Below are 24,270 nucleotides of genomic sequence, written 5' to 3' on the forward strand. Positions count from 1 at the left end.
TGATGATGAGGAAGAGGTTGCAGGAAAGCATTCACCAACCTCCATTCATTCAGCACCTGACCTTCATCGATCAGCACCTACTGAAACAGAGATTGACCACCGGTGCGCTGCGCAGCTCTGCTCGACTCCTCCTTGTGTCAGAGCAGGTACAATAATGGACTTAAAGTTAAGTTAGTTAGCATTTTTACTGATGTGGAGGAGAGAAGGGAAAAAAGAGAAGAGAATTTGGCTCTTGTTCTAGCACCAAATTTGACACGGAAGCATAGACATTTGTGGATCCAAATAAAAATACATGTGAGGAAGAGTAGGAAAGAGAAAGTAAGACATGACATCACATAATAATAATAATAACAATTTTTAGAGATAAATATGAGACAACTATTGTATGACTTAGCTTTTATCACTTGATTTATAGCTAAACACTTGACTCTACTATTAACTATGCTCTCATGTCATCCCGGTGCTAACGTCAACTCCAGATCCGGTCCAGCTCAGTCACCACCAAACAGCAGCAACCACGTGGCAGTTGACCGTGCTTGTGGTAATCCAGCTGGCAGCTGCTGCACCAATCTCAAAGCACCGCCGCTAGCAAGGGTTAGGTTGGAGTTGGAGTTGGAGATGGATGGATCGATCAGGAATCTGTCCACGGACATGAATCATGGACTGTAACTCTGCAAGGTGCTCGTCAATCGTCCAGCTTGCAGTGCATTCCTTCAATCGATCGCCATTCTCGTGCAACGAATAAAAGCATGCATCGTTACAAAATAAAAGGGAAATAAAGACCATGAAACATGCATGGCATGGATGTATGTTTACTTTAGCACATGGACAGACAATCATCTAACCTATAATCTATTCTCAGGACTGATCCGCGATCAAGCCTGCTCTTTATTTGAGTATTTGCTCAGGGAAAGTAGAACACATTTCAGAGCATTACCACAAAGCACTTCATCTCCTAAGAGCCCCTTTGGCATAGTTTTTAGAACACCAACGGCTTCACCTGAAGCTGTACCAAAGAGGCATTTTGCAAACGGTTTCACGCATGAAGCATCTCGTGAAGCTGGAAACAGCTTGCACTACGCACGAGCCAAAATACTAGCTTTACCAACTTCATCTATTCTATCCACTCATGAAGAACAGGAATAAGCTGTTTGACAAGCATTTTTCAAAATGGATTCAGCTTCACCAGAAAAGCCGAAACCAAAACCATGCCAAACAGGGTCTAATTAGTTTTAGTTTGCAGTTGCACGTCCCAACAAATTAAAGACGGCAGACAGGGCTTGCTTACTTTTTTGCTTTGATATACTAGCAGTTGCTTTTGACTTTTGGGCAGCTGGAAAAGGAATGCCCTCCACTCAATACGCCAAGAGCATCAACAAATTCCTCAGCAAGCTTTCCCCTTCTGAATGTCAGCAGTTGTAGCATTGATTTTCATATATTGATGAACCATGTGCACACATGGATCAGGGGGGGAAAATGGACACTTGGAAATGCTGAGCAAGCATTTCAGAAGGTTCTTTACAAAGCTAATTTAATTGATTATTTTTATATAATTTACAGCACAGTAACACCAGCTGCGCTATAGAATCATCGGTTTTTCAGCACTCTTGGTTTCCCAGCAGACTTCTTTGCGGATTTTTGTTCCTCGCACTTGCCGCACAGCCACTCACCATCAACGGGAGGGTTGCAGCAACCCACGTGCACGCGGACACCACAGCCCGCCTGGTTTCCACCACTGCCGCAAGTTACCATGAGCCCTTCCTCGTCGTGTGATCCGCAGGTAGAACAACCTATATCACCCTCGCTTTCCTCTCCAGCGTCAGCATCCATCACGTCTTCTTGGTTCTTCAGTAGCTTCTGCAGGGATTTCTCTGCTAGATCGTGCATGCTGAAGAGGACGTGCTTGCTCAGGGGGTGCCCGGGCTGACACACATACTCCACCAGGTAATCTGCGCTGACGCACGGGATGTTATGCCTCACGAACTCCTGTACCCATGCGTCCACGCTTGGCATGCCCGCAGATACAATAGCGAAATCGATGCTGGACTTGAGGAACCGGGTGTATGGTGGGGAGGTTGCTAAGATGGTGCCATCACCAGACCTGATCGTGCGCTTTAGTGTGTCCTGTAGGAAAACAAAGAGGAAACATAAATGAGTTGGGTAATGGTATTTCCAATCACACAGCTACCAAGAAGATGAATCGCGCCACCGTTATCAGAATAAAACAACTGCTTGCAAGATTGGACTTACCAGTGTTGGAGCAATGCATTCTCCATATATAATGACCTGCATCCCATAAAAAGCACCATGGCCAGTACGCTGCTTCAGTTGGCGCCATTTCCTTGGAGCATCCAAGCTAATTGTATCACCGCTATTGAGGCCATTACCATGCCACTCAAATGGCTCTTCCTCTACGAACTTGCCAGCCTCATTGCAAGCAGTCAAGTAATCAGGCTTGAGTATCCACCTTTTTCAACAACAAAGGAACTCATTCAGATTTCATCAAAACAGAAAAAAAAGAGCAAGGAAGAGTGATCATACACAGCGAGTGGACGTTGATTCAAGCCAACCTACTACGGAATCATAACTATTAAAGGTAAAAGGTTTTACCTCCCAGCCGCTGCAGCTGCAAAGAATTTTTCAGTTCTGCGGAGCTCAGTGGTGACAAGATGTGTTGCTTGAAAACACCAGTGATGTGAATCCCTGCAAACTCTGCCTTTCAAACGTCTAAGTATCGCCTTGTACTCCTTTCTCAGCAGGCGATGTCCACTTAAAATAAACCAAGTTGGTTCCAACACATTTGAGGTTCCACAATTATTTCCTTCTCTCATACCACGCTCATCAAGAACAACTTTGCTGTTTTGTAATGCTTTTGCGGTTGATTTGGAACTCATGCTGTTGTTTCCAGCTCTTGTTTTGGAAGTGAAATTACTATTGACTGGCATGTTCTCCTTGTCAGTCTGTAGAACCATCCACTAAATCTGCAGTTTTTTGTCTCTTGTTGCTTCTCGATTTAGAACTCTGTGTGTCTTTTGATCTCTCTTCCATGGCATCTTTGCATAATAATCCAACTGTACCATTTGTCCTAACCTCACTGGTGTTCTCCAGGTCTTGATCCACCGTTACCATGTCAGAATTTCTAGAACTCTGTGCAGCTCTCTCTGATGAGACTACTTTATCTCCAGATGCCAATACATTTGCAGTAATGCAAGGCTCAGTGCCAGTTTTTTGTTTTTGGACAGAAGACAGTTTCCTCTTGGCTACTACTTTGCGTACTCTGTTGTTCGGTACTTTATTTGCTGTATGTATTTCATGGTCATCTGCCCTTGCACTGCTTGGAAGCATTTGATGTTCTTCTCCATTTTCTGGCGGAAGCGCCTCATTAAAACTTGACTTTGATGGTATTGTCTCAGTTGTGTCGATAGTTGGTGAATCAGCCATATTAACATCAGCAGTCCAAGACCCCTTTGCAACTGATTTACTTGATTCGGAATATGGCCCCCTCTGAGATGAACTTCCTTTATTTTCATCTGTACTCGCAGTGCTTGAAAGCTTTCTGTGGTTCCCCTTTGTATTTGTATGCAGAGGCATATTAACATACTCTACCTTGGAAGACACTAGTGATTCATTTCTCTTACGGTTGGGACCCAGAGAACTGCTCTGAACTTCATTTCTTGATTTTTTGTTCAAGACTTCTGCAGCAAATGAAGGTGCATTTTTGGCAGCATTTGGACTACAAAATCCTTCTGCCTGTTGTGTCTCTACATTTCCATGAGAAGTAACTTTATCATGCATGGGCTTAGTTGCAACCCCACTTTTGCTATTAATCAATCCAGGAGCTGCTTTATTGTCAGCATTTCTAGACCTCTTGGCACCAGAATTCCTTACTCTAGAAGTTGATACTTTCGGGGGAAATGTACCATGTTTATCAGTGACCTTGTTAACTGGGATATCTTTAGGATTTGCTTCCAATTCCTGGTGAGAAACCACCTTCTCAGGTTTTGAGCAAGGACCTGCAGCTTCGATTTTGTTTACGTGCTGAGCATCAGTCACCTCAGTGTCCCCATTTTGAAGAGAGGCGCCTGAACTTTCTTTTCTAACTTCAGAATCGACAGAAGGGGCTATAGCACGACGCCTTTCAATTGTTGTCTCATGCAGTGCTGGTGTATTTACTTCACCAAGTGCCACAATATTCTTATCCTTGGAAGAATCTTCAGGAAGCTTTTCTACTTCAGTAGAGCTTACAACCTTCAAAGATGTCTTCCTATTACTTAACAAATTGCTTTTAAATGAGCCAGTCATTTTCTTCTCTGAAAAATTCACAGCTGGATCACTGTTTAGATGACCGCCAACTTTGGTAGATTCGGCAGGGCTTCTGCCCAGATTAGAAACAGCTGCTTCAGATGCATTTTCCTTGCTTGATTTTCCAGTCTGTGAGTCTGGGGCTTCACTTGGTGCCTTTGAACTGAATGAAGAAAGAACGCTCTTCCTCTTCTGAGCATGTCCACCACCTGATCTATTGGCATGCTTTATCACTTCTTTTTCTTGCATGCCTCTGGTCTCAGCATGCCCACTAAAATCCTGATTGTTCCCTGTCGGTGTAGCAATAAGCTCAACCCTTGACGTATCGCCCTTGAAACGCTGAGGCGGCGGTGTTTGGTGAGCTGATCTTAAATTAGCCCCAGGTGATACTGACTTTGCCGGTCGCCTTCTGGAATAGCCTAAAATTTGATTGCTTATTGATGCTGAATTGTCTTCTGGTCCTAGACTAGACTCATGCATGTTTAGCCTTTCTTCAGCGAATGACTGAGAAATGGTGGGTTGTGGATCAGGTATATGCCTATCATCCTTCTGCTCTACCTTTCTGCTCATCTCTGGTGAGTGTACTACTTGCTTGGAGCAATTTTCTTCAGAAGCATTTGACCGAAGATCATTGTTGACATTGATTTGATTGGAGCTATGCAAACAGTTCCCTTCAATGATCTTCCTGTTGTCTGCTAGAATAGCAGGAGCAATGCTTTTATGTACATTGGGAGTACAGAGGGTACTAGCCCTAGTGTCAGTATCCCTTTTGTGATCTTTAGCTTCAACCCTACTGACCTGATCTGCAGGAGCCTCATCATTCTCACTCTGGTAAATGCGATAGGGGTAAGTTTTATGGGCATCACCATCAACAGAAACTGTAGCATATTTTGTGTCAGGGGCACTTCCTGATTCAGCTCTGATGTCAAATGACTTTGTACTTTGCATCTTCTGCTTTCATGCTCTGTTCTGGAGTGCCAAAGTGTCTTCCTGTAGCACCCTCTGTATTACTAGTAGAGATAGTAGTGCCAAAGGGCCTCTACCTGAGATGGTTAGAGGAACCCAGCGGCACTCCTCAGGTCCTGGGTTCGACTCCCCGTGGGAGCGAATTTCAGGCTGAGGTTAAAAAAATCCCCTCGCTGGCCCTGTGTGCCAAAGCACTGGTTGTGAGCCGGCCCCAGGTCGGCCTGAGGACCCTTACATGGCCCAGGCAGGTAGTCCCCAGGGGTTACGTCTCCCAGTGTCAGGGCAGGGCCAGGGTTCGGGGATTTTCTCGGTCGGGGAAGCCGAGTCTTCTCTTAGATAATACCGGTGGGGCGGTCTTTCCCCACCCGGCCGAGTTTTTTTTTCTAATCTCTGTAACAGGGGTGCTTCTGCCAATACGTCTACCACTTGATGAGCCTCTACCAACATCTTCGCTTTCATCTTCAGAGTCCTTAGCTTGTGCTTCCATTATCTCTACTTTCCAACCACTGAATCAAATGAATGACCAGAGTTAGAATAAAAGGAGAGATTTATATATACTATTATACTACCACTGGAATATAAACAAGACACGATCCTCAGGATATTGAGTTACAGATAAAATAGAAAAAATGAGAGAGAGAGAAAAATAAAATAGTGGTACACCTACCTTTTCGTATAATCATCAATTGGAAGAATTTCCCATGCCTTTAAGCTGTGGTAACAGCATATACAATACTTCAGCACAAATAATCATGATAATATACAATAATTATTTTGGGGGGTAGGCTGGTTAAATCACGTACCATTCTTCCAGCCACCGGTGATTAACAATTTTGATATTCACCTGTTTAGCAAGTTCGTATTTCTCACCTAGCACAATTCAGAAAAAGTGGTAGATGAATGACAGTCAAATAATAGCGGAACTGATTGAAAGTAGAATAGTTTTCAGGTTTAAGCTTTTCAAGAGAATGTTCGGAGGAACGCTTTGGTTAAATTATTGTGTTCTTGTTGAAATGAAGCCAAACCAAAGACACAAACGAAAGATTGAAATTTGTATTGTCAATGCAAACAACTACCAGCAACAACAACAACAAAGCCTTAATGCAAACAACTACCAGCAGCGCCCATAAATCAACATGTTGGCACCTTTTATAAGAAAATGGAGGAGAAATGAGCCTCAAAATTGCCAAGGTAATGCATTGAACAGATGGACTTATATCTCTAAATGGTCCAACATAGTAACAATAACAAAAAGAGATAAGGAGACTAATGAGTAGAGAATGAAGTACACTAATTGCAACACAAGTTCAGTGAAAAGTATACAGTATACAAAACTCTGAAGAAGTACCTTCAAATTTGTAGCAAATGAGATGGGTGTCTTCGTTTGCTCTCAAAGACTTGGAGAAGTGTGCTCCCATCAAAGAAACCATTTTCTACATTTAATATCAGAATAAATCATGAAAGGACTATAACGAGCAACTAAACAACTTGGTATTCACACTTGATTCTGACAATAAACTCTACCTAGTGCTAAGAAAAAAGAGCGAAAATACATTAAGCATCTGGCAGATGTGAATCTACTCCTATAACATAGTGAGCATTTGTCATTCAGTGGGAGGGAATATTGATTTGGATGACTTTGGGTCTTAGAAAATGGAATTAATAGTACAACTAAGATATGTTAAGAGAGCACCATAAAATAAGTGCAAAATCAAAGAGAACAGACAAAGCTCCTAACATATTACATATGCTCTCTTCATCAACTGAAGGCAGTCATAATAATAAACATAATTTGCTGTACCATTGGGGGTGTGATCAAAGTAGCATTGTTTACCATACCATTATGTCTCCGCGCCAATTCTTCTGATACCCTGTCAGGCAAATGTGAAGTTCATCACTACCCGGAATGCCATTGGGATCTCTGACTGGCGCATATAATACCTGGCAAATTAAAAACAAGCACCAGCACATTTACTCCTCAGACTAGTTAGTAGAAAACACTAATTCACATGACAGAGACTCATGCATACATTTTATGTAGAGAAAGGACTTAAGCATGCTCCTAAAAAACGCTAGGTTATTGTTCAAAACACACACAAACGCTGGAGGCAGGTAGGTAGGCTAGCTGTAGCATATAATGCAGAAGAGAAGCGAGATTGACCCGATCTGCATCAGCCAATTCTCCAAGCTCCAAGCTGTCTTCCACCCATTGCTCGGTGACGACCTTCTTTTTGTCCTTCCGCGCCGCCACACACACGGGGTCATCCTGCATTTATTTATTTATTTTAAAAAAAAAAAGAAAGGAAGACGAAGCAAAAAATCATCAGCGGAGTAGCAACCGAAGGAATAGAACAATCGCAGGTAGAAATAGGATTGAACTCACATATAAGGTGTCGGAAACTATGACGTGGGTGCAGTCTCCGTCCCAAGGCCCGACGTCGACGCCGCCGCACCGTACTAACTCCAAGCGGTACTGCGAATGAAGGAAAACGCATCAAATTAGCACGGGATCAGAAGGAATCGGCACAGGGTCGCATCGAAGCGCGGGGAGAAGGCGGGGGAGTGCGCACCTGGGATTCGGAGAGCGTGTTGAAACCGTAGAGCGCGAAGCGGACGCCGGCGAAGAGGCGCGCGTCGGCGTGCGGGGCCATGGCGTGATCGGAGAGGAGATTGGGGGCTAGGGTTTGGGAATGGAGAGTGGGGATGCCATTTAATTTCGTCGTTGGAACGGAAAGGAGGGAGGGAGGGAAACGGGATTTGGTTTTCGCGGCGCGCGTCTTTGCGTTGCGTCCGGGTATTGGGCCATGCATGGGCCGAACGCGGGCAACTGTAGTTGGGCTTGATTTTTATACTAGTATCTCTCTTCCGAACAGATTCTTGAAGTAGAAATTTGTATCCACCATTCTTCGTTCAAGTTAGGCCATGTTTAGTTCCCAAAAATTTCAAGATTTTCCGTCACATCGAATTTTTGGACACATGCATGGAGCATTAAATGTAGTTTAAAAAATAACCAATTGCACAGTTTAGCAGTAAATGATGAGATGAATCTTTTGAGCCTAATTAGTCCATGATTGGATACTAATTTTCAAATAAAAACGAAAGTGCTAAGCCAAACTCAAAAAAATTCGTGAACTAAACACGCCGTTGGACTAGTCCCATTCAAATTTAACTAGAAGCATAGTTAAAAAAAATTACGAGAGGCTTATCCAGAAGATAAGGCTCAACGTCCTGGTGTAGAACTATGTTAATGCGGAATACTATGTTACATTAAAAAGTTATAATAAATGTAACTGAAAAAAAGTTATAATAAACATAACAGCAAGCTATTCTCATTCTTTTTTTTCAGATCGGTAAGACCAGTTTTAGTGGAAGTTTTATGGGCAAGTTATCTAGACCGGGAACTAGATAACTGTGCTAGATAAGTTTCATGATGATGAAACTCTTCTTACATTCCATGAAACTCTTCTTCCCTCCTCTTGCCATGTCAGCAAAATTAATAATATTTAATATTATGATATCCTTCATAAAACTTTCATTGAGACTAGTGTTACAGACAAAGCATGAAGCTGCGAGATGATAATCGAGATAACGTAGTGGAATCTGGTGGGGAAAAAAGGCACAACCCAAAGATTACGCATTCGGTGTGTTCCCAAAGCAAGCAATCAAGGATGTCACAAATTAGCATCATCTATCCACCGATCGATATCTAAGAGGAAGCTGCAGCATGCATGGATCCAATCCACTACCGCATGCAGACTGCAGAGGAAGAAATAAAAAGTTCGAATGCAACGATGGATGTGATGCCATGGGAGCTGCTATGCATGCATATGCTAGGTGCGGATGATGTGCGCGCACTTGGCCTTGATCCAGTGGAGCCCCCTCCGGATGGACGCCTTCACCTTGCTCTCCACCGCGTACGCCTTGTACCCGGCCACCCGCCTCCGCCGCTTCATCTCCGCCGGGTCGCCGCCCCACAGCCCGCCGGCCTTGTTCTTCTTCTTCCTCCTTTGCGCATCATGCTCCTCGCCGCCGGCGTAGGGACGGTAGGAAGGGGCCATTGTAGCACTACTACAGATTTGGCCTTTTGTCCCGGTTCCAAACTGGCTTTTGTCCCGGTTTTGGAACCGGGACAAGGCTTCCGGGACAAAAGCCTCTCGAGGCTTTTGTCCCGGGTGGAAGAACCGGGACAAAAGGTGTCTGACGTTAAAAAATTTTTCGCTCACCACGGGATTCGATCCCAGGACCTCTTGCCCAACGCATGGTTTCCTTGCCAATTCACCTAAGTAGTACACGTGACTCAGTATAGAATAACTTTTTTTTGAACTATCACGTGGAGAGGCCTTTTGTCCGGGTTGGTAACACCAACCGGGATAAAAGGGGCCTTTTGTCCCGGGTGGTAACACCAACCGGGACAAAAGGGTCACCCTTTTGTCCCGGTTGGTGTTACCACCCGGGATAAAAAGGGTTGGACCTTTTGTCCCGGGTGGAGCCACCAACCGGGACAAAAGGGGGGTCTTTTGTCCGGGTTGGTGGCTCCACCCGGGACAAAAAGCCCCTGTCCCCCACGTTGGTCCGGCTAGCCGTTGGACCCGGGACAAAAGCCACCTTTTGTCCCGGGCCCAAAGGTAACCGGGACAAATGGCATGGAAGAAAGGCCTATTTTGTAGTAGTGTAGAGTACTATTGTATTTGGAGATGGAGATGGGTGGTCTTATGGCGATGGAGATGGAGAGAGACCACGCAGACAGAGCAGTCGATCTGCAGGAAATGAATGGAGCAAGCAAAGCTATTATAATTTATAACAGCCTGCGCTGCAGTAGTACAGAGGCAGACAATCAACGTTGCAGGGATTCTCTCCGGGACGGCAGCGGCATCCTATGCATCATATTATTGTTGCCATCATCTCAGCCGTTCGTTTGCGAACCATAAATGGCTATGCATGTGTGTTTTGCATATTCAATAATGTTTCTAAATTTTATTGTCTAAACTATCATTTGGAGAGTCTGCTGTATAAAAACTATTTACTATATCTTTTTGCAGCTATAGCAGTTTTCCTATATCTCATGTACACCGTAGAAAGCTAATTTCGCTATCAATCTTTGACTAGGGAGAAATGTGAAACGAAGGATGACTATATTTGGATAACCACTTAGAGAAGCTGTTGAAAGATATTTTTTTCATCAAGTCTCTATTCCTAACAATGAGAAAATATATAGAGAGTCTATTAGAGTTGCTCTAAGGTATAAGCATCATCAGTGTACTGTTGCGACGTATTGTCGTGTCATTGGCTACTTCACGAACAAGTTAAGTTAGCCAACGTATATATATGGAGATGGAGTAATCATCAGGCTTGTGTGTATGCTGGTCGAATTGCTTCCTGATGGCAAAGCGTCGTGAACTCAGGAAGCTCTCTCCCCCCCTAGGCGACCCAGGGGCAATTTGGCCTCACCATCCGAACCCTTCCCTCAACCAGCCTTCGGCGGCGGGGCGGCCCGTTGTTGGGTAGAAGCCAATCCAGCTTGCCTCCTTCCTTCCCTCCTCTTTCACCTTCCCTTCAACCTGCAAACCTTGACGCCGCTGCTATTTCTTGCCATGGCCGGCCTCCGGCTGCCGCCCCAAGGGGCCTGATCTGGCGTCCCTTCGCCGGATCCGAGTCCCCCAGGCAGGATCTGGTTGGGGCGCCCCTTCTTCAACTCTAGATGCCACCCGCACCATTGGCTCCTCGATGCTGGACTGGTCGCCCCTGCAAGAGTGTCCTCTAGCTGTCTGGTCGGGGGCTCTGCGCACCGCCACTTGGGCGAGGGCGCATTGTGGTGCACGGACGCCTCCCAACTATTGCGCGCTCCCATGTGGTCCCCTTGCTCCTTTCACCAGTTGATGGGGTCGGGTGGGATCAGGGTTAACCATTTCGTTTTCCGATGAAATCCCGGTGTTTAGCGGAAACGAAATTTCGTTCCGAAATTTCGGTGGATTTTGGACGAAATTTGTTGAATTTTGAATTTTGAAACGAAATATATCGAAAAATACCGAAATTTCGGATCCCGGTAACTAGCGGAAACGAAAAAAAAGACCGAAATTTGGGCGAAATTCCGCCGAAAAGTTAAACTCTGGGTGGGATAGGGTAGGGCTGTCCCGGCATGCCTGGGTGCGTCGCGGCCCCCGGCAGCCGTGCCCTTGCCCTTGTCAGGGGGCTTGGTCGAGGTGCCCTGAGCTGGGATGCTGGTCGCCGGGCTATCATATAGTGGCGCTTTGGAGACGACTGACCGTTTCTTTGGCTCTAGGTAGGAAATGGTCAATACTACAAAAAATGATTTACCGCGACCTTTTCTAAACACCTCCGAGGCGGGCAGGAATTCCAACTACCTCGGTTAATGGCAAGCACGAACCGAGGCGTCCATTTCTTACTAACCGAGGCGGTTAAAGAAACCGCCTCGCAAAAATCATTAACTGAGGCGGTCACTATTAAAATGCCCGCCTCAGTTAATACCCCTATTTTTAGAGGCGGACATTTTATAAAAGCCCACCTCGATTAATAGATTGAGCCCAATAAAATCCCATATGAGCCAAATTGCTGAGACAAGTATATAAATGAATCAAAACCCTAATATCTCCTTCCTCCACTCTCTCCCTCCCTCCCTCCCTCCCTCCACTCCCACGTGGTGCCCAGCTCCTCCTCCCGCACCCTCACGGCTCCCCTCCCCTCCTCTCCCTACAGAGCCGCCCCTTCACTTCTACCCTCGCGGCGAGCGGCGGCGGGGCGGGCAGCGCATCAAGCACGGCGGCGGCGGCGCGCACAATGGGCGGCGGGCGGGCGGCACGGTGGCAAGAGGCGCATGGCGGTCGAGGGCACTCGGCGGCCAGCACAGCACCAATGGGCTTTGCGGGGCTGCAGATGGGCTTCGACGGCTTTTTTTATTTAATTAACCGAGGCGGGTATCAAACTGTCTCGAAAAAGATCTCATTTATTGTGACCTTTGATCCGAGGTGTTTGCTAAAATCGCCTCAATAAATCAGTTATGCCTGCCTCAGAAAATTTTTATGTAGTAGTGGGTTATGCCCTCGAGCGCCTTTTATCGTCCTGAAGGTGTCATTTCTTCTTCTTACCTCCTCTCATGCGAGCTTTTCGGGTGAAAGCCTTGACCACATTGGTTGGACGACAATGGCACCAATGGCGTCGTCCCCTCTCTTGAGGCGTCATCTTGAAAGCTCCGCTAAAGGTCGTTGCAGGGTTGTTGTTGTGCTTCGGCCCATTCGCCGGATCCTGGCGGTCGTCGCCGCTCTCCTTAGGGAGTTTCTGCTTCTGTGTCTGTGTTCGCTTTATGTCATCCACTTCGTCCGTGTTGCGTAGATCATCATGATGATGCTTTGCCACCATTCTCTTCGCTGGTGGATGCTTTGCCATCGTCGTTGTGGCTGGTGCTCGCTTTGGTTCGCCACTATGGTTGTGTCAATCATGTGGATGCTTTGCCACCATTGTTGTTTGAAGCCCTTTGACACCTTTGATGATGTTGGTTTCTTTTAGCAGATTCAGTTGAGTCGTTGTCTAGTTTTGGTAGGTTATGTGAGGTTCTTCCCTTATTGTTCTTGCTGTTCTTGTTGGAGTTGGAGTCGCCCGCCACTAGCTTGATGGTGTTGTGTAACTATCTTAATACCTCTACTTGTTAAGATTTGTATCGACCATATTTCTTTCATTTTAATAAAATACGTGCTCAGATATATTTGGAAAAAAGGAACAGTTAGCACGCCGCCACGCCCCAACGCTGCAATGAGATGGAGAGCAGTTTGCTTGTGTTATGTCCCGGAGGAACTCAGTGATCAAGGATATATGTGGCTAGTTACTGTTCAGTTACTATAATAGAGGGAAGTTTGAATGCTGGCTCCTTGTGTTGGGCCGACAGCCATGTGGGCTGCTATCGGGCAAAGGCCCATGTAATGCGCGATATAAAGCCTCTGACCGAGGAAATGAATAACTGAATTCTGTTTCTCTGCTCCTCTGCTTGCTTCCGTTCCCTGTCTTCTTCCTTGGATTCCTTCTAATATCTTCTTCCTCTCCCCGTTCTCCTACCTGAGCGCTTGCTCGTTATCAATCGGAACCCTAGTAACGCAACAGCTTGCTTCAGTGCTTGGCTTGGCTTGGCTTACAAATGAAATGGATTCAAACAAGCCATGACTGCCTCACTGCCTGATGCAAAAGTTGTCAGGGAAGGAGACGAGCAGCCCAAATGCGAACGGCAAAGCTCGGCTTGCGCGCAGATGTTCAGCCAAGCGGAAGAATCATATCGAAGAATATACAAATGAGTGCTCAAGTGCAGTGTACCTTGAAGAAGCTCGGCGTGGTCAGGACATGAACATCGAGGAGAGAGAGAGAGAGAGAGATTTCATTTTCTTATTTTGTTTTGTTTGATTGAGCCAGGAAGGGGAGTCTGAAGCTTCCCTTGCATCCATCGATCCATCCATCCATGACTGTTGTACTGAACTGCACGCGTTGATTCATTAGCTAGCGATGATGGAAATCGAATTGGAGATACTCCCAACCAACATGCCATTGCCAATGCCTCCCCCATGGCCATGGATGCAGTGCAGGCAGGGCCAGCGCATCGTCGTCATCAACAAACTAAACACAATGCAACCCACTCATCGCCTCGCTCATCTAATTGACGCGTTTGTTGGCTTGGCACCCCATTAAACAAAGCAAAGCGAAACAACCAGAACTAAACGCTTTCCAGCTCAGGTGCGTCTTTGCCACTTGCGTCCCCTGCAACGGAACACCAACATCACCTCTTCTTCCTCTCGTTGCAGTCTTGTCTTGATTGATTGTCCTCACTAATTACAAGTACTAAATATATATTAATTATAAAACTAATAATAGTATAGAGAGAGCTAATTCGCGAGATGAATTCATTAAAACTAAGCGGCACATAATTTAATGATCGATTAATTAGATTTGATGTAATAGTCCCGCGAATGTTTATACAATTAGTTTTATAATTTATCTATATTTAATACTTGTAATTAGTCCAAACAAATGTTTAATCATCCATCCATTCCAATCCATTATACTCTCCTATGAAATATGGGGACCAATGATAAAACTGCAAAGGCCAATATTTACGTTCTCATTTTTGCAAATTTCTCCTCCTCCTCCTCCTTGTCCTCCCTCCATTGCTGCCGCTGCTGCTAGTGCTATCAAATCCCATCCCACTCGCACCAAGGCCACCAACCAACCCCTCTCCTCTGCTCTCCCTTCGAACGAATGCTCGCTTGAATTCTTAGGACCTGACCTCCTGCTCCCATGGCGACCGCCGCCAGGGTCAGGGAGACGCGTCTGCCGCCGCCACCGCTGCCCCTGGCTACGCTCATCGGCCGCGAGCTCCGCGCCGGCGGCTCCGAGCGCCCGGCCCTGCGCTACGGCCACGCAGGCCTCGCCAAGCGCGGGGAGGACTACTTCCTCGTCAAGCCCGACTGCCTCCGCGTCCCCGGAGATCCCTCATCGGCCTTCTCCGTCTTCGCTGTATGCTCTTCTCCTCCCTCGTTTCCTATCCCCCTCATCTCATCTCAGGACTCTCACGGCCGGCTCCTCTCCGCTGCCTCCTGGATCTGCAGGTGTTCGACGGCCACAACGGCGTCTCCGCCGCGGTCTACAGCAAGGAGCATCTGCTCGAGCACGTCATCAGCGCGCTGCCGCCCGACATCGGCCGCGACGACTGGCTGCAGGCCCTGCCGCGCGCGCTCGTCGCGGGCTTTGTCAAGGCCGACATCGATTTCCAGCGCAAGGGTACCTCCTCCTCCTCCTCCTCTTCCTTTGCAAACCAAGCTACTACTATTTATTACGAGCAGTATATATTCATTCATTCAGACTTGGACCTAAAATCAACACAATGGGTTCAGGCGAGGTCTCGGGAACCACGGCAACGCTGGTCGTCATCGACGGCTTCACCGTCACGGTGGCGTCCGTGGGCGACTCGCGCTGCATCCTCGACACGCAGGGCCGCGAATTGCAGCTGCTCACCGTCGACCACCGCCTCGAAGAGAATGCAGAGGAGCGGGAGCGCGTCACGGCCAGCGGTGGGGAAGTCGGCCGCCTCAATCTCTTCGGTGGCCAGGAGGTACCTAACATTTCTCCTGCCTTATACGTGCTGCTGCTGAATCAATGACTGCTCCTGCTGAATTCGAATAATTACATACATACATTTACCACCATTTACCTGATGCTCTTCCTCTCTGAATTGAATGTTCTGGGCTATTAGGTCGGTCCTCTCCGGTGCTGGCCGGGTGGCCTGTGCCTTTCAAGATCCATCGGGGACATGGATGTTGGGGAGTTCATTGTGCCAATCCCACACGTCAAACAAGTCAAGGTTCATACCATTTATTTACAGAATGCAGGGGAGGGGATTTCTAGCTTGCTAACTCTGCTGTGGGGTGTCTTATGCTGAAAATGATTCCTTTTGTTTTTGCAATTTCAGTTATCGAATGTCGGAGGAAGGCTAATTATAGCATCCGATGGCATATGGGATGCGCTATCCAATGAAGCAGCTGCAAAGGCATGCCGAGGATTGCCTGCAGAACTGGCTGCAAAGCTTGTGGTTAAGGTAATCCTGCATACAGCAGTCCTGCCTCGAAGCTTCTTGTGGCGTAGGCGTGACAGACTCAGTTTCTAATTTCAACATCCATTGTTTTGTTATCTGTGCAGCAAGCTCTTAAAACAAGTGGGCTCAAGGACGACACCACCTGTGTAGTTGTTGACATTATCCCATCCGATCATTTGACATCACCGCAATTGTCTCCAAAGAAAAACCAGAACAAGTTGAAGTCACTTTTCCGTAGAAGGTCGCATAGTTCAGTTGGAAAACTTGGAGGCAAGTCTGCCTCATTTGGTTCTGTGGAGGAGTTGTTTGAAGAAGGATCTGCGATGTTAGAAGAAAGGTATGTTATACCTGCTATTGCCCCCACTGCATTATTCTTGGTCAATTTCTTTGTCATAGCTCAGTATCATTTGCATCTGTGCTATTTAGTGAGGTATGCCACATACTGGACTTTGATGGAAGAACATGTGTAACACATAAATGGCCACATATGCTTAGCATAGAATGGTTAAAGTACTAGGCTACCTTGTTAATTTCTTAGAGCATCTAGACAACCTGTTGCATCTCTATGGGCTTTTCCTTTAAGCTTATCCTCGTTGCTGACTTTGATTATCGTCTGTACATATTCAATGAAGCTTTCTTTGACATGTCGCATCGATCTTATGTGAGATTCCAGAGCTATTTTGGTGAATAGTATATATGCGGACCTACCAAACATAGCCATTTTTTTCGTAAACTAGAACACTGATGGTGCTTTACTTGTTCTATTTCTAAATGATGAGAATGTTTGGCTCAATGTACTTTAGGCATCAGTTTCACAGGTTATCTTTCCTTGTTTTTTTTCTTCCTACAAGTATCTTAGTAATACAAGATAAACAATATTGGGTCCAGGTGCCATATAACATCGGACCTACATTTCAATCTCTTATCTCTAGATGGCACATAAAACATTGCAGCTGGAAGCCCGGGATAAACAAACCTTTTTTAAAGAGATACAACTCTTGTCTAACGTGGTTAGGACTTTGAGGCTTTATGGTTTTCAAATGCTACTTTGGATGGCTGCCACATTTGTTGTTGAGAGAGACTATTCTGCTCAGGCTTCTGTGTTTCCTCCTAAAGTAACATTAACAGCCAAGCCTTACTGTTGCAGGTTGGGTAGGAATTTGTCCTTGAAAGCACCACCTTTCCGTTGTGCAATCTGCCAAGTGGACCAAGAACCATTTGAAGGTTTGATGACAGATAATGGTGGCGGTTACTGCTCTTCCCCATACGCGCCATGGGGTGGTCCACATCTTTGTTTGGAATGTCGGAAAAAGAAAGACGCAATGGAAGGTAAAAGATCCAGCCGCTCTACAGCATGCAGGTGAAACGAATCAAGACTCTGCTGCTTAAGTCAAGCCAGCTGCTCAGTGCAGAAACTAAGAGGGGATAATAAGCTGCTGGATCCAAGTATAATAATTAATTGTTTGGTGAAACTAACTGTATTCTCAGCCTGGTACAAAAGATATTGGCTGCTAAGTGCTAACCAGTTTGTTGTCTACGTACAACTCCGAGTGAAAAGTTTGATGTTCTTGAGGAAATAGTTGAAATAATTTGGAGCTTGTAGTTTTGATGTAGCATAGTGTGCCTTGCGCAGGGGAAAAAATTGACCTGCCTAGTGTTGTGTGTGAATCATTCTTTAAATAAATAGCTTATAGTATCTACTAGGATGCTCTTTGGATTAATTGTTCAATGTATTTTTTTTTTATTTTTTGCTGGAATTGAAGTACGAAACGTGTGCTAATCTGTAAAAACACCTGCTCGTGCTGAATTGGCTTCCAGACATGCCTTGAGTTTTGAGCTGTCGGTAGATGATGGTATACAGTTGATCATCTGAATTTTGAACAAACAGGAGAAAACATCAATACTGAATGACGCAGCCCAATCGTTGAAGACGAAGTTAGAGCAGCAAGAGCAGAGCTGAGGTAGCCACACCCAAGAGCAGCATAGTGATGATGCCACCACGTTTTGCGGCAGACTGGCTCGGGATCCTCAGTGGCATGGCGCACTCGTCGCCGTTGAAGAAGACCTTGGACGGGAAGCCGTCGCCGGCAACGACGTCGATGCGGGGGGTCGTCTTCTTGGTGAAGGAGAGCACGGACTGCAGCTTGCCAGGCACCGGATAATCGACGCCGCTCATGTTGGTCTCCCTGAGCAGGAAGTTGAAGCCTTCCCTGGCCTTGATGAAGATGGTGCGGTTGCCGACGGCGGTGGCGTTGAAGGAGTAGGCCTGCTCGAAGCCGTCGTACGCCTTGCCCATGACGATGGCGGCGAACCAGTCCCGCATGTCCTCGGCGCCCCAGTTGAAGAGCGTGAGCCGCGCGCTCCAGCCTCCGGCGAAGTCGGTGGCGAGGTGCCAGTTGATGCTGACGCCGCACGAGTCGCCGCAGGGCATCGGGTTGGGCACGCCCAAGCGCTTCTCCCCCGCCCACGTCAGCGCCTCCTTGGCCCGCCGCTCGAACGGCAGCAGCAGCGCGTACGGCGGCAGCAGCATCGACGGCGCCGTCGTGCTGCAGGTCGACCTCGCGCTCGCGGGGCAGCCGCACGCGCACGTCCGGCAGGGGATCACCGACTCGTTGTACGACGCGGAGAAGGACACGCAGCACCTGGGCGGCTTGGACGCCGACGCCGGCCTGGTGGTGATGGTGCACACCGCCTGCCACGACGCCACGGCGACCGTCGTCGACGCCAGCCCGCTGGGGTCTGGGAACTCCGACGGGCTCACCGGGATCGGCTGCCCGCACGCGTACTCGGGGTTCAGCGGCGACGCGCCGCGGACCTCGAAGCCTGCCGGTGGGTGGAGTCTGGTCCGGTTGAGGTCCGGCGGCATCTTGTACACCTCCATCTGGAACGCCGACTTGGAGTGCGCCGCGTCCATGGTCTTGGGCAGGATGGTGCCGTTCCGGCAGCAGTGGTCGATCCGGCCGATGTCGGCGTCGTCGGCCCGCGACGGCGGCAGGTCCAGGACGACGGGCCTGCGGTCGCAGTTGAGCACCTTGGAGAAGTCGATGCCCTCGTAGTAGCGCCCCTGGGGCCCGTAGAGGCAGGCGCCCGCGCCGACCTCCCGCGGGTAGGCGCCTCTCATGGAGCTGATGAACTCACCGCGATGCCACGCCCACGACAGCTGCCAGCCGTCGAGGCGGCCGAGCGGCGCGTTGTTGTCGAGCGTGACGAGCGCCAGGTAGGTGGTCTCGTGCGCTTGGAGCACGTCGTAGGTGATGACCAGGTCGCCGGCGCGGCGCCGCCGGGGGGTTTCCTCCGATGCGCTGGTGCTGGTGTTGGGCGTGAGCGGCGCGCAGCAGGTGGAGAGGGAGCTGCCGGCGGACACGTTGGTGGTGGCCGGCGGGCAGGCGTAGGCCGGGTCGGCGAGCGAGAGCGCGGAGGGGAGCGGCTGGAACGGCTCTGGGCCTGCGAAGAGCGTGCCGACCAGGTTGACTGTGGCCTGTATCTTGGCGAGGTCTCCGGCCGTGTCGATCGGGGTGAGGAGGTCCGTCTGCGGGTACCCTGTCAAGGACGTGGCTGCCGCGTCCGCCGCCGTGGTGTTGTAGGGCAGGTCGGCCCCGGACGTGAGCACGGCGCCGTCCACGGTGACGAGGATCTCGCCGTGCACGAAGGTCAGCAGCAGCGCCCAGGAGCGGAGCGGGCGGGTGCCGGAGTTGCGGAGGGTGGCGGTGGCGCGGAAGGCGTAGGGCTGGGAGTCGGGCGCGGGGACCAAGGGCCTGATCTTGTCGCGGCCCTGGAGCGTGTAGGTGAGGAGGATGCCGTTGCAGCCGCCGGCGTCATTGGGCTGCGGTTGCGCCAGCGCGTGCACGACGAGGAGCAGGAGGAAGACGAAGACTGACAAGCAGGGATGAGCGGCGAGGCGCAGCAGGGCCATGGCTGATGCCCGCCTTGTGAAGCTAGCAGATGGAGGAGTTGCAGCAAAAAATAGGTGCAGCAGCCAGCAGGGCAGGTAGGTTTGATCTTGTCAAATGGCCTGCTGATGATTCTCTCTCTTCTTCTAAGCAAGTCCGCTGCTCTTGTCTTTGTTTGATTTACAAAGCTGAGACGGTCAGGAGGATGACATGTGGACGCGACCTGCCTTGCCGCTGCTGCCACTGCCAGTGAGTGACTGGACGGCAGCAGCGCCAACCGTGCATCCATGGGACGAGTTTTTCCCTACGTCCTCCTAGATACTGATGCTTGGGATCGTGAGCCCTATAATGATGCGTGGGATCGGGTCCACGAATCAGTGACTCAATGTACAAATTTCTATCATATAAGGGTGTTGCCAAGAAAAGGATGAAACTACTCTGGAGGTGAGTAAACTGCCAATGAAAACTACTCTGGAGGTTATGCAATTAGTTTTATCATTATTTTACGTTTAATACTCCTAATTAGTATTAAAACATTCGATGTGACAAGGATAAAATTTAGCCCATGTGGAGCAGCATGCCAATCTATACTATGAGCATGTATCTATTACCAGAGCGGGTGCACCAGTAAATGGATGTGGTTAGATCTCAATTTTATTGGAGGAATTGCGAGAAGTTCAAATACCACATGGTTAAGTGGAAGAATGTGTCTTCCGAAAGAACAATGGGGTGTGTGGGCATTCTTAACACTAGAATGCTCTGAATGAATCCCTCTTGCTCAATCCTTGCTATCAGCTGTTGAGAGCTAAGTATTTGAATAACAACTATCTAATTCTCTCTCTCAAATGGTAAAAAGGGGCTCCCGGTTCTGGGAAGGGATTCAGAGGATCATGGATAAGTTAAAATGGGGGGTTACGTTTAAATTGGGCAATGGCAGGTATTATTCTGGGAAGATATTTGGGTTGGTGACATTTCCATTACGATTGGAATACCCAAAGTTATATGAGTGCTGCTACAACACAAACAATCTAGTGAGCGACTGTTGGGTTGAGGGCTCATTTCTTTGGTCAGGAGGAGACAAGACAATGGGAGGTGCTCTTACAACAACTAGACCAAGTGAACCTGTCTGATTCAGACGACCAAGCAAGGTGGGTGATGGAAAGATCAGGGGCTTACACCACCCGGTCAACATAATCCGTCAATGTACAGATTTCTATCATATAAGGGTGGTGTTGCCAAGAAAAGGATGAAACTGCTCTGGGGGTGAGTAAACTGCCAGTGAAAATTAAAGTTTTCATGTGGCTAGCATGAGCATGATGTAAAAGAAGAAGAAGAAGAAGCAGCAGCAGCAAAGGCTACGTTTTGACGGTTGCCAACTGTGTGTCCAAGGACCGTGAATTGGGTCGTGCGGGTGGCCGTGATCGTAGCTCCGACGTACGGCGGAGCACCCTTGAGTGGCCGGCCTGGATCATCGCTGCTGCCTGCTGGGTGCTATATATATGGAAGATAGATGAGCAATTAATGTGCATGCACATGCAAGGCACCTTTGTTCACCCATCCAATAAAAAAGTAAAAAAGAAGAAGAAGGAATTAATAAGATGAGCAAAGGTGCTATCATCGGCGCGTCGACCGTCCTGGTGGTGGCCGTGGTGGCCGCCGTGTGCGTGGTGTCCTTCAAGGGCAACTCGAGCAAGGGCGAGGGCGAGGGCGATGGCAACCTCTCCATGTCCGTCAAGTCGGTGAAGGCCTTCTGCCAGCCCACCGACTACCAGCAGACCTGCGAGGCGGAGCTGAGCAAGGCCGCCGGCAACGCCACCTCCCCCACCGAGCTGGCCAAGGCCATCTTCGCCGTGACCTCGGACAAGATCCACAAGGCCATCAGCGAGTCGGCCACCCTGAACGAGCTCAAGAACGACAAGCGCACCTCGGGCGCGCTCCAGAACTGCAAGGAGCTGCTCGAGTACGCCATCGACGACCTCAAGGCCACCTTCGACAAGCTCGGCGGCTTCGAGATGACCAACTTCAAGAAGGCCGTGGACGACCTCAAGACCTGGCTGTCGGCGGCGCTCACCTACCAGGACACCTGCCTGGACGGCTTCGCGAACGCCACCACCACGGAGGCCTCGGCCAAGATGCAGAGCGCGCTGAACGCGTCGCAGGAGCTGACCGAGGACATCCTGGCCGTGGTGGACCAGTTCTCCGACACGCTGGGGGGCCTCAGCGTGGGGAGGCGGCTGCTGGGCGAGGACGGCATGCCGGCCTGGATGCCGGCCGAGGGCGGCAGCAGGCGGCTTCTGGAAGAGGCGTCGCCGGCGTCCCCTGACTTCAAGCCCAACGTGACGGTGGCGGCGGACGGCAGCGGCGACGTCAAGACCATCAAGGAGGCGCTGGACAGGGTGCCGCCCAAGAACGCGGCCATGTACGTGGTGTACGTCAAGGCCGGGACGTACAAGGAGTACGTCTCCGTGGGGCGGCCGCAGACGAACGTGGCCTTCATCGGCGACGGCGCGGACAAGACCATCATCACGGGGAACAAGAACTTCAAGATGAACCTGACGACCAAGGACACGGCGACCATGGAGGCGATCGGGAACGGCTTCTTCATGAAGGGCGTGCGGGTGGAGAACACGGCGGGGGCGGAGAACCACCAGGCGGTGGCGCTGCGGGTGCAGAGCGACCAGGCGGTGTTCTACCAGTGCACCTTCGACGGGTACCAGGACACGCTCTACACGCACGCGCAGCGGCAGTTCTTCCGGGACTGCACGGTCACGGGGACCATCGACTTCATATTCGGAAACTCGCAGGTTGGTTTGATTGGTTCTTGTGTGTTTGTGTGTGTGTCTGTCTATATATATATATAAAAGAAGAAGAAGAAGAAGAAGAAGAAGAAGAAGAAGAAGAAGAAGAAGAAGAAGAAGAAGAAGAAGTTATATAACAGCAAATAAAACTGCATGCAGGTGGTGATCCAGAACTGCCTCATCCAGCCCCGCAAGCCTATGGCGAACCAGGCCAACATCATCACGGCGCAGGGGCGGCGCGACAAGCGCTCGGTGGGCGGCACCGTGCTGCACAACTGCACCATCGAGCCGCACCCGGACTTCAAGGCGGAGGCCGGCGGCAAGATCGCGACGTACCTGGCGCGGCCCTGGAAGGAGTACTCGCGCACGCTCTACATCCAGAACGACATCGGCGGCTTCATCGACCCCAAGGGCTGGCTCGAGTGGAACGGCGACTTCGGCCTCGAGACGCTCTTCTACGCGGAGGTGGACAACCGCGGCGCCGGCGCCGACATGAGCAAGCGCGCCAGGTGGGGCGGCATCAAGACCGTCACCTACGCCGAGGCGCAGAAGGAGTTCACGGTCGAGGTCTTCATCCAGGGCCAGAACTTCATCCCCAAGTTCGGGGTGCCCTACATACCGGGATTGCTGCCGCAGGCGCAGCAAGGAAGGACGCACTGACTGCATATTCATAGTAATCATCATATTCAAAAAATATCCTATGCATTCGGATGCAATTCATGATCCTTCCCTCCATCCACCCCCTCTACTAGTAGTACAATACAAAATACTGTATTGATGTTCTTCTTGTTTCACGATATGTAGCCATGTTGTATTCGTCTTCTCTACAAATATTGTTTTATTTGCCTTGTCTACTTTTAGTTTATTCCGACTTGAGCATTATTCAATTAGCCAAAATCAATCTGGCCTAACTTATTAAATAATAGGGATAAGTCTATTTTACAACCTCGAACTAGTCAAGAAGTCTGTTTTTCAACCTCCAACTACGAAACCAGGTAACCTAGGCCCTCGAACTGGCAAAACCGTCCGAATCACCCCCTCGAGCACTGTAGCAAGCTGTTTTGAGGGCGGTTTTGCTACAGTAATATTTTCGAATTTCTATAATTTCACACCTCTCTCAATTAAATAAGAAAGAAAGCATAGTTAATATTGTCTAAAAATCATGATATTTTTTTGGGAGGTAGATAAAAAGACAAGGAATTTATTTTGGCTAGATGTGATATATTAAACATAATGAAATTTGAATTATAAAATTTTAAAAATGGGTAGAATTCAAAATTTCTTGAAGTTTTGGGTTAGCTAAACCTTTGATAAAAATGAAATAAAAATATGATAATTCATAATTTTTTATTTAGTTTAATAATCTATTTTTTATTGGCCCAAGTTTTTATGAAAGTTTTTGAATTCCTTCGCAATGCTCAAATTTGAATCAAATTTGATTCCTCAAATTTTAATTTATGAATTTTCTATAGAACTTGGGCCAATAAAAAGTACCTAACTAAACTAAATAAAAAATTATGAATTATCATATTTTTAATGCATTTTTATCATAGGTTTAGCTGACCTAAAAATTCAAGGAATTTTGAATTCTATCTATTTTTAAAATTTTATAATTCAAATTCCTTTATGTCTATTGTAGCACATCTAGCCAAAATAGATTCCTTGTCTTTTGATCTACCTCCCAAAAAAATATCATGATTTTTAGACAATATTAACTATGCTTTCTTTA

At 48.3% G+C, this 24,270-nt stretch overlaps 3 protein-coding genes and 1 pseudogene across 3 annotated transcripts; 2 read left to right on the forward strand and 2 right to left on the reverse strand.

Moving 5' to 3' along the window:
• Positions 1-1,416: 1,416 nt before the first annotated feature.
• LOC120662243 lies at positions 1,417-9,325 on the reverse strand (annotated as a pseudogene).
• Positions 9,326-14,443: 5,118 nt separating this feature from the next.
• LOC120662245 (probable protein phosphatase 2C 33) lies at positions 14,444-17,675 on the forward strand. The gene is made up of 7 exons (XM_039941408.1): positions 14,444-14,778; positions 14,871-15,042; positions 15,156-15,373; positions 15,515-15,622; positions 15,731-15,856; positions 15,958-16,190; positions 17,001-17,675. Exons 1-7 carry the CDS (start codon positions 14,560-14,562, stop codon positions 17,215-17,217), a joined length of 1,293 nt encoding a protein of 430 aa, XP_039797342.1. The 5' UTR covers positions 14,444-14,559; the 3' UTR covers positions 17,218-17,675.
• A 49-nt stretch (positions 17,676-17,724) lies between these two features.
• On the reverse strand, positions 17,725-21,044 carry LOC120662244 (COBRA-like protein 7). Its single transcript, XM_039941407.1, has one exon. The coding sequence runs from the start codon at positions 19,764-19,766 to the stop codon at positions 17,790-17,792; it is 1,977 nt and encodes a 658-aa protein (XP_039797341.1). The 5' UTR covers positions 19,767-21,044; the 3' UTR covers positions 17,725-17,789.
• A 168-nt stretch (positions 21,045-21,212) lies between these two features.
• Positions 21,213-23,460, forward strand: LOC120659052 (probable pectinesterase/pectinesterase inhibitor 21). The gene is made up of 2 exons (XM_039937123.1): positions 21,213-22,547; positions 22,701-23,460. Exons 1-2 carry the CDS (start codon positions 21,342-21,344, stop codon positions 23,199-23,201), a joined length of 1,707 nt encoding a protein of 568 aa, XP_039793057.1. The 5' UTR covers positions 21,213-21,341; the 3' UTR covers positions 23,202-23,460.
• Positions 23,461-24,270: the final 810 nt, after the last annotated feature.

The sequence above is a fragment of the Panicum virgatum genome, chromosome 2N (genome assembly GCF_016808335.1).
Source record: "Panicum virgatum strain AP13 chromosome 2N, P.virgatum_v5, whole genome shotgun sequence".
In the NCBI taxonomy this organism is placed as follows: Eukaryota; Viridiplantae; Streptophyta; class Magnoliopsida; order Poales; family Poaceae; genus Panicum; species Panicum virgatum.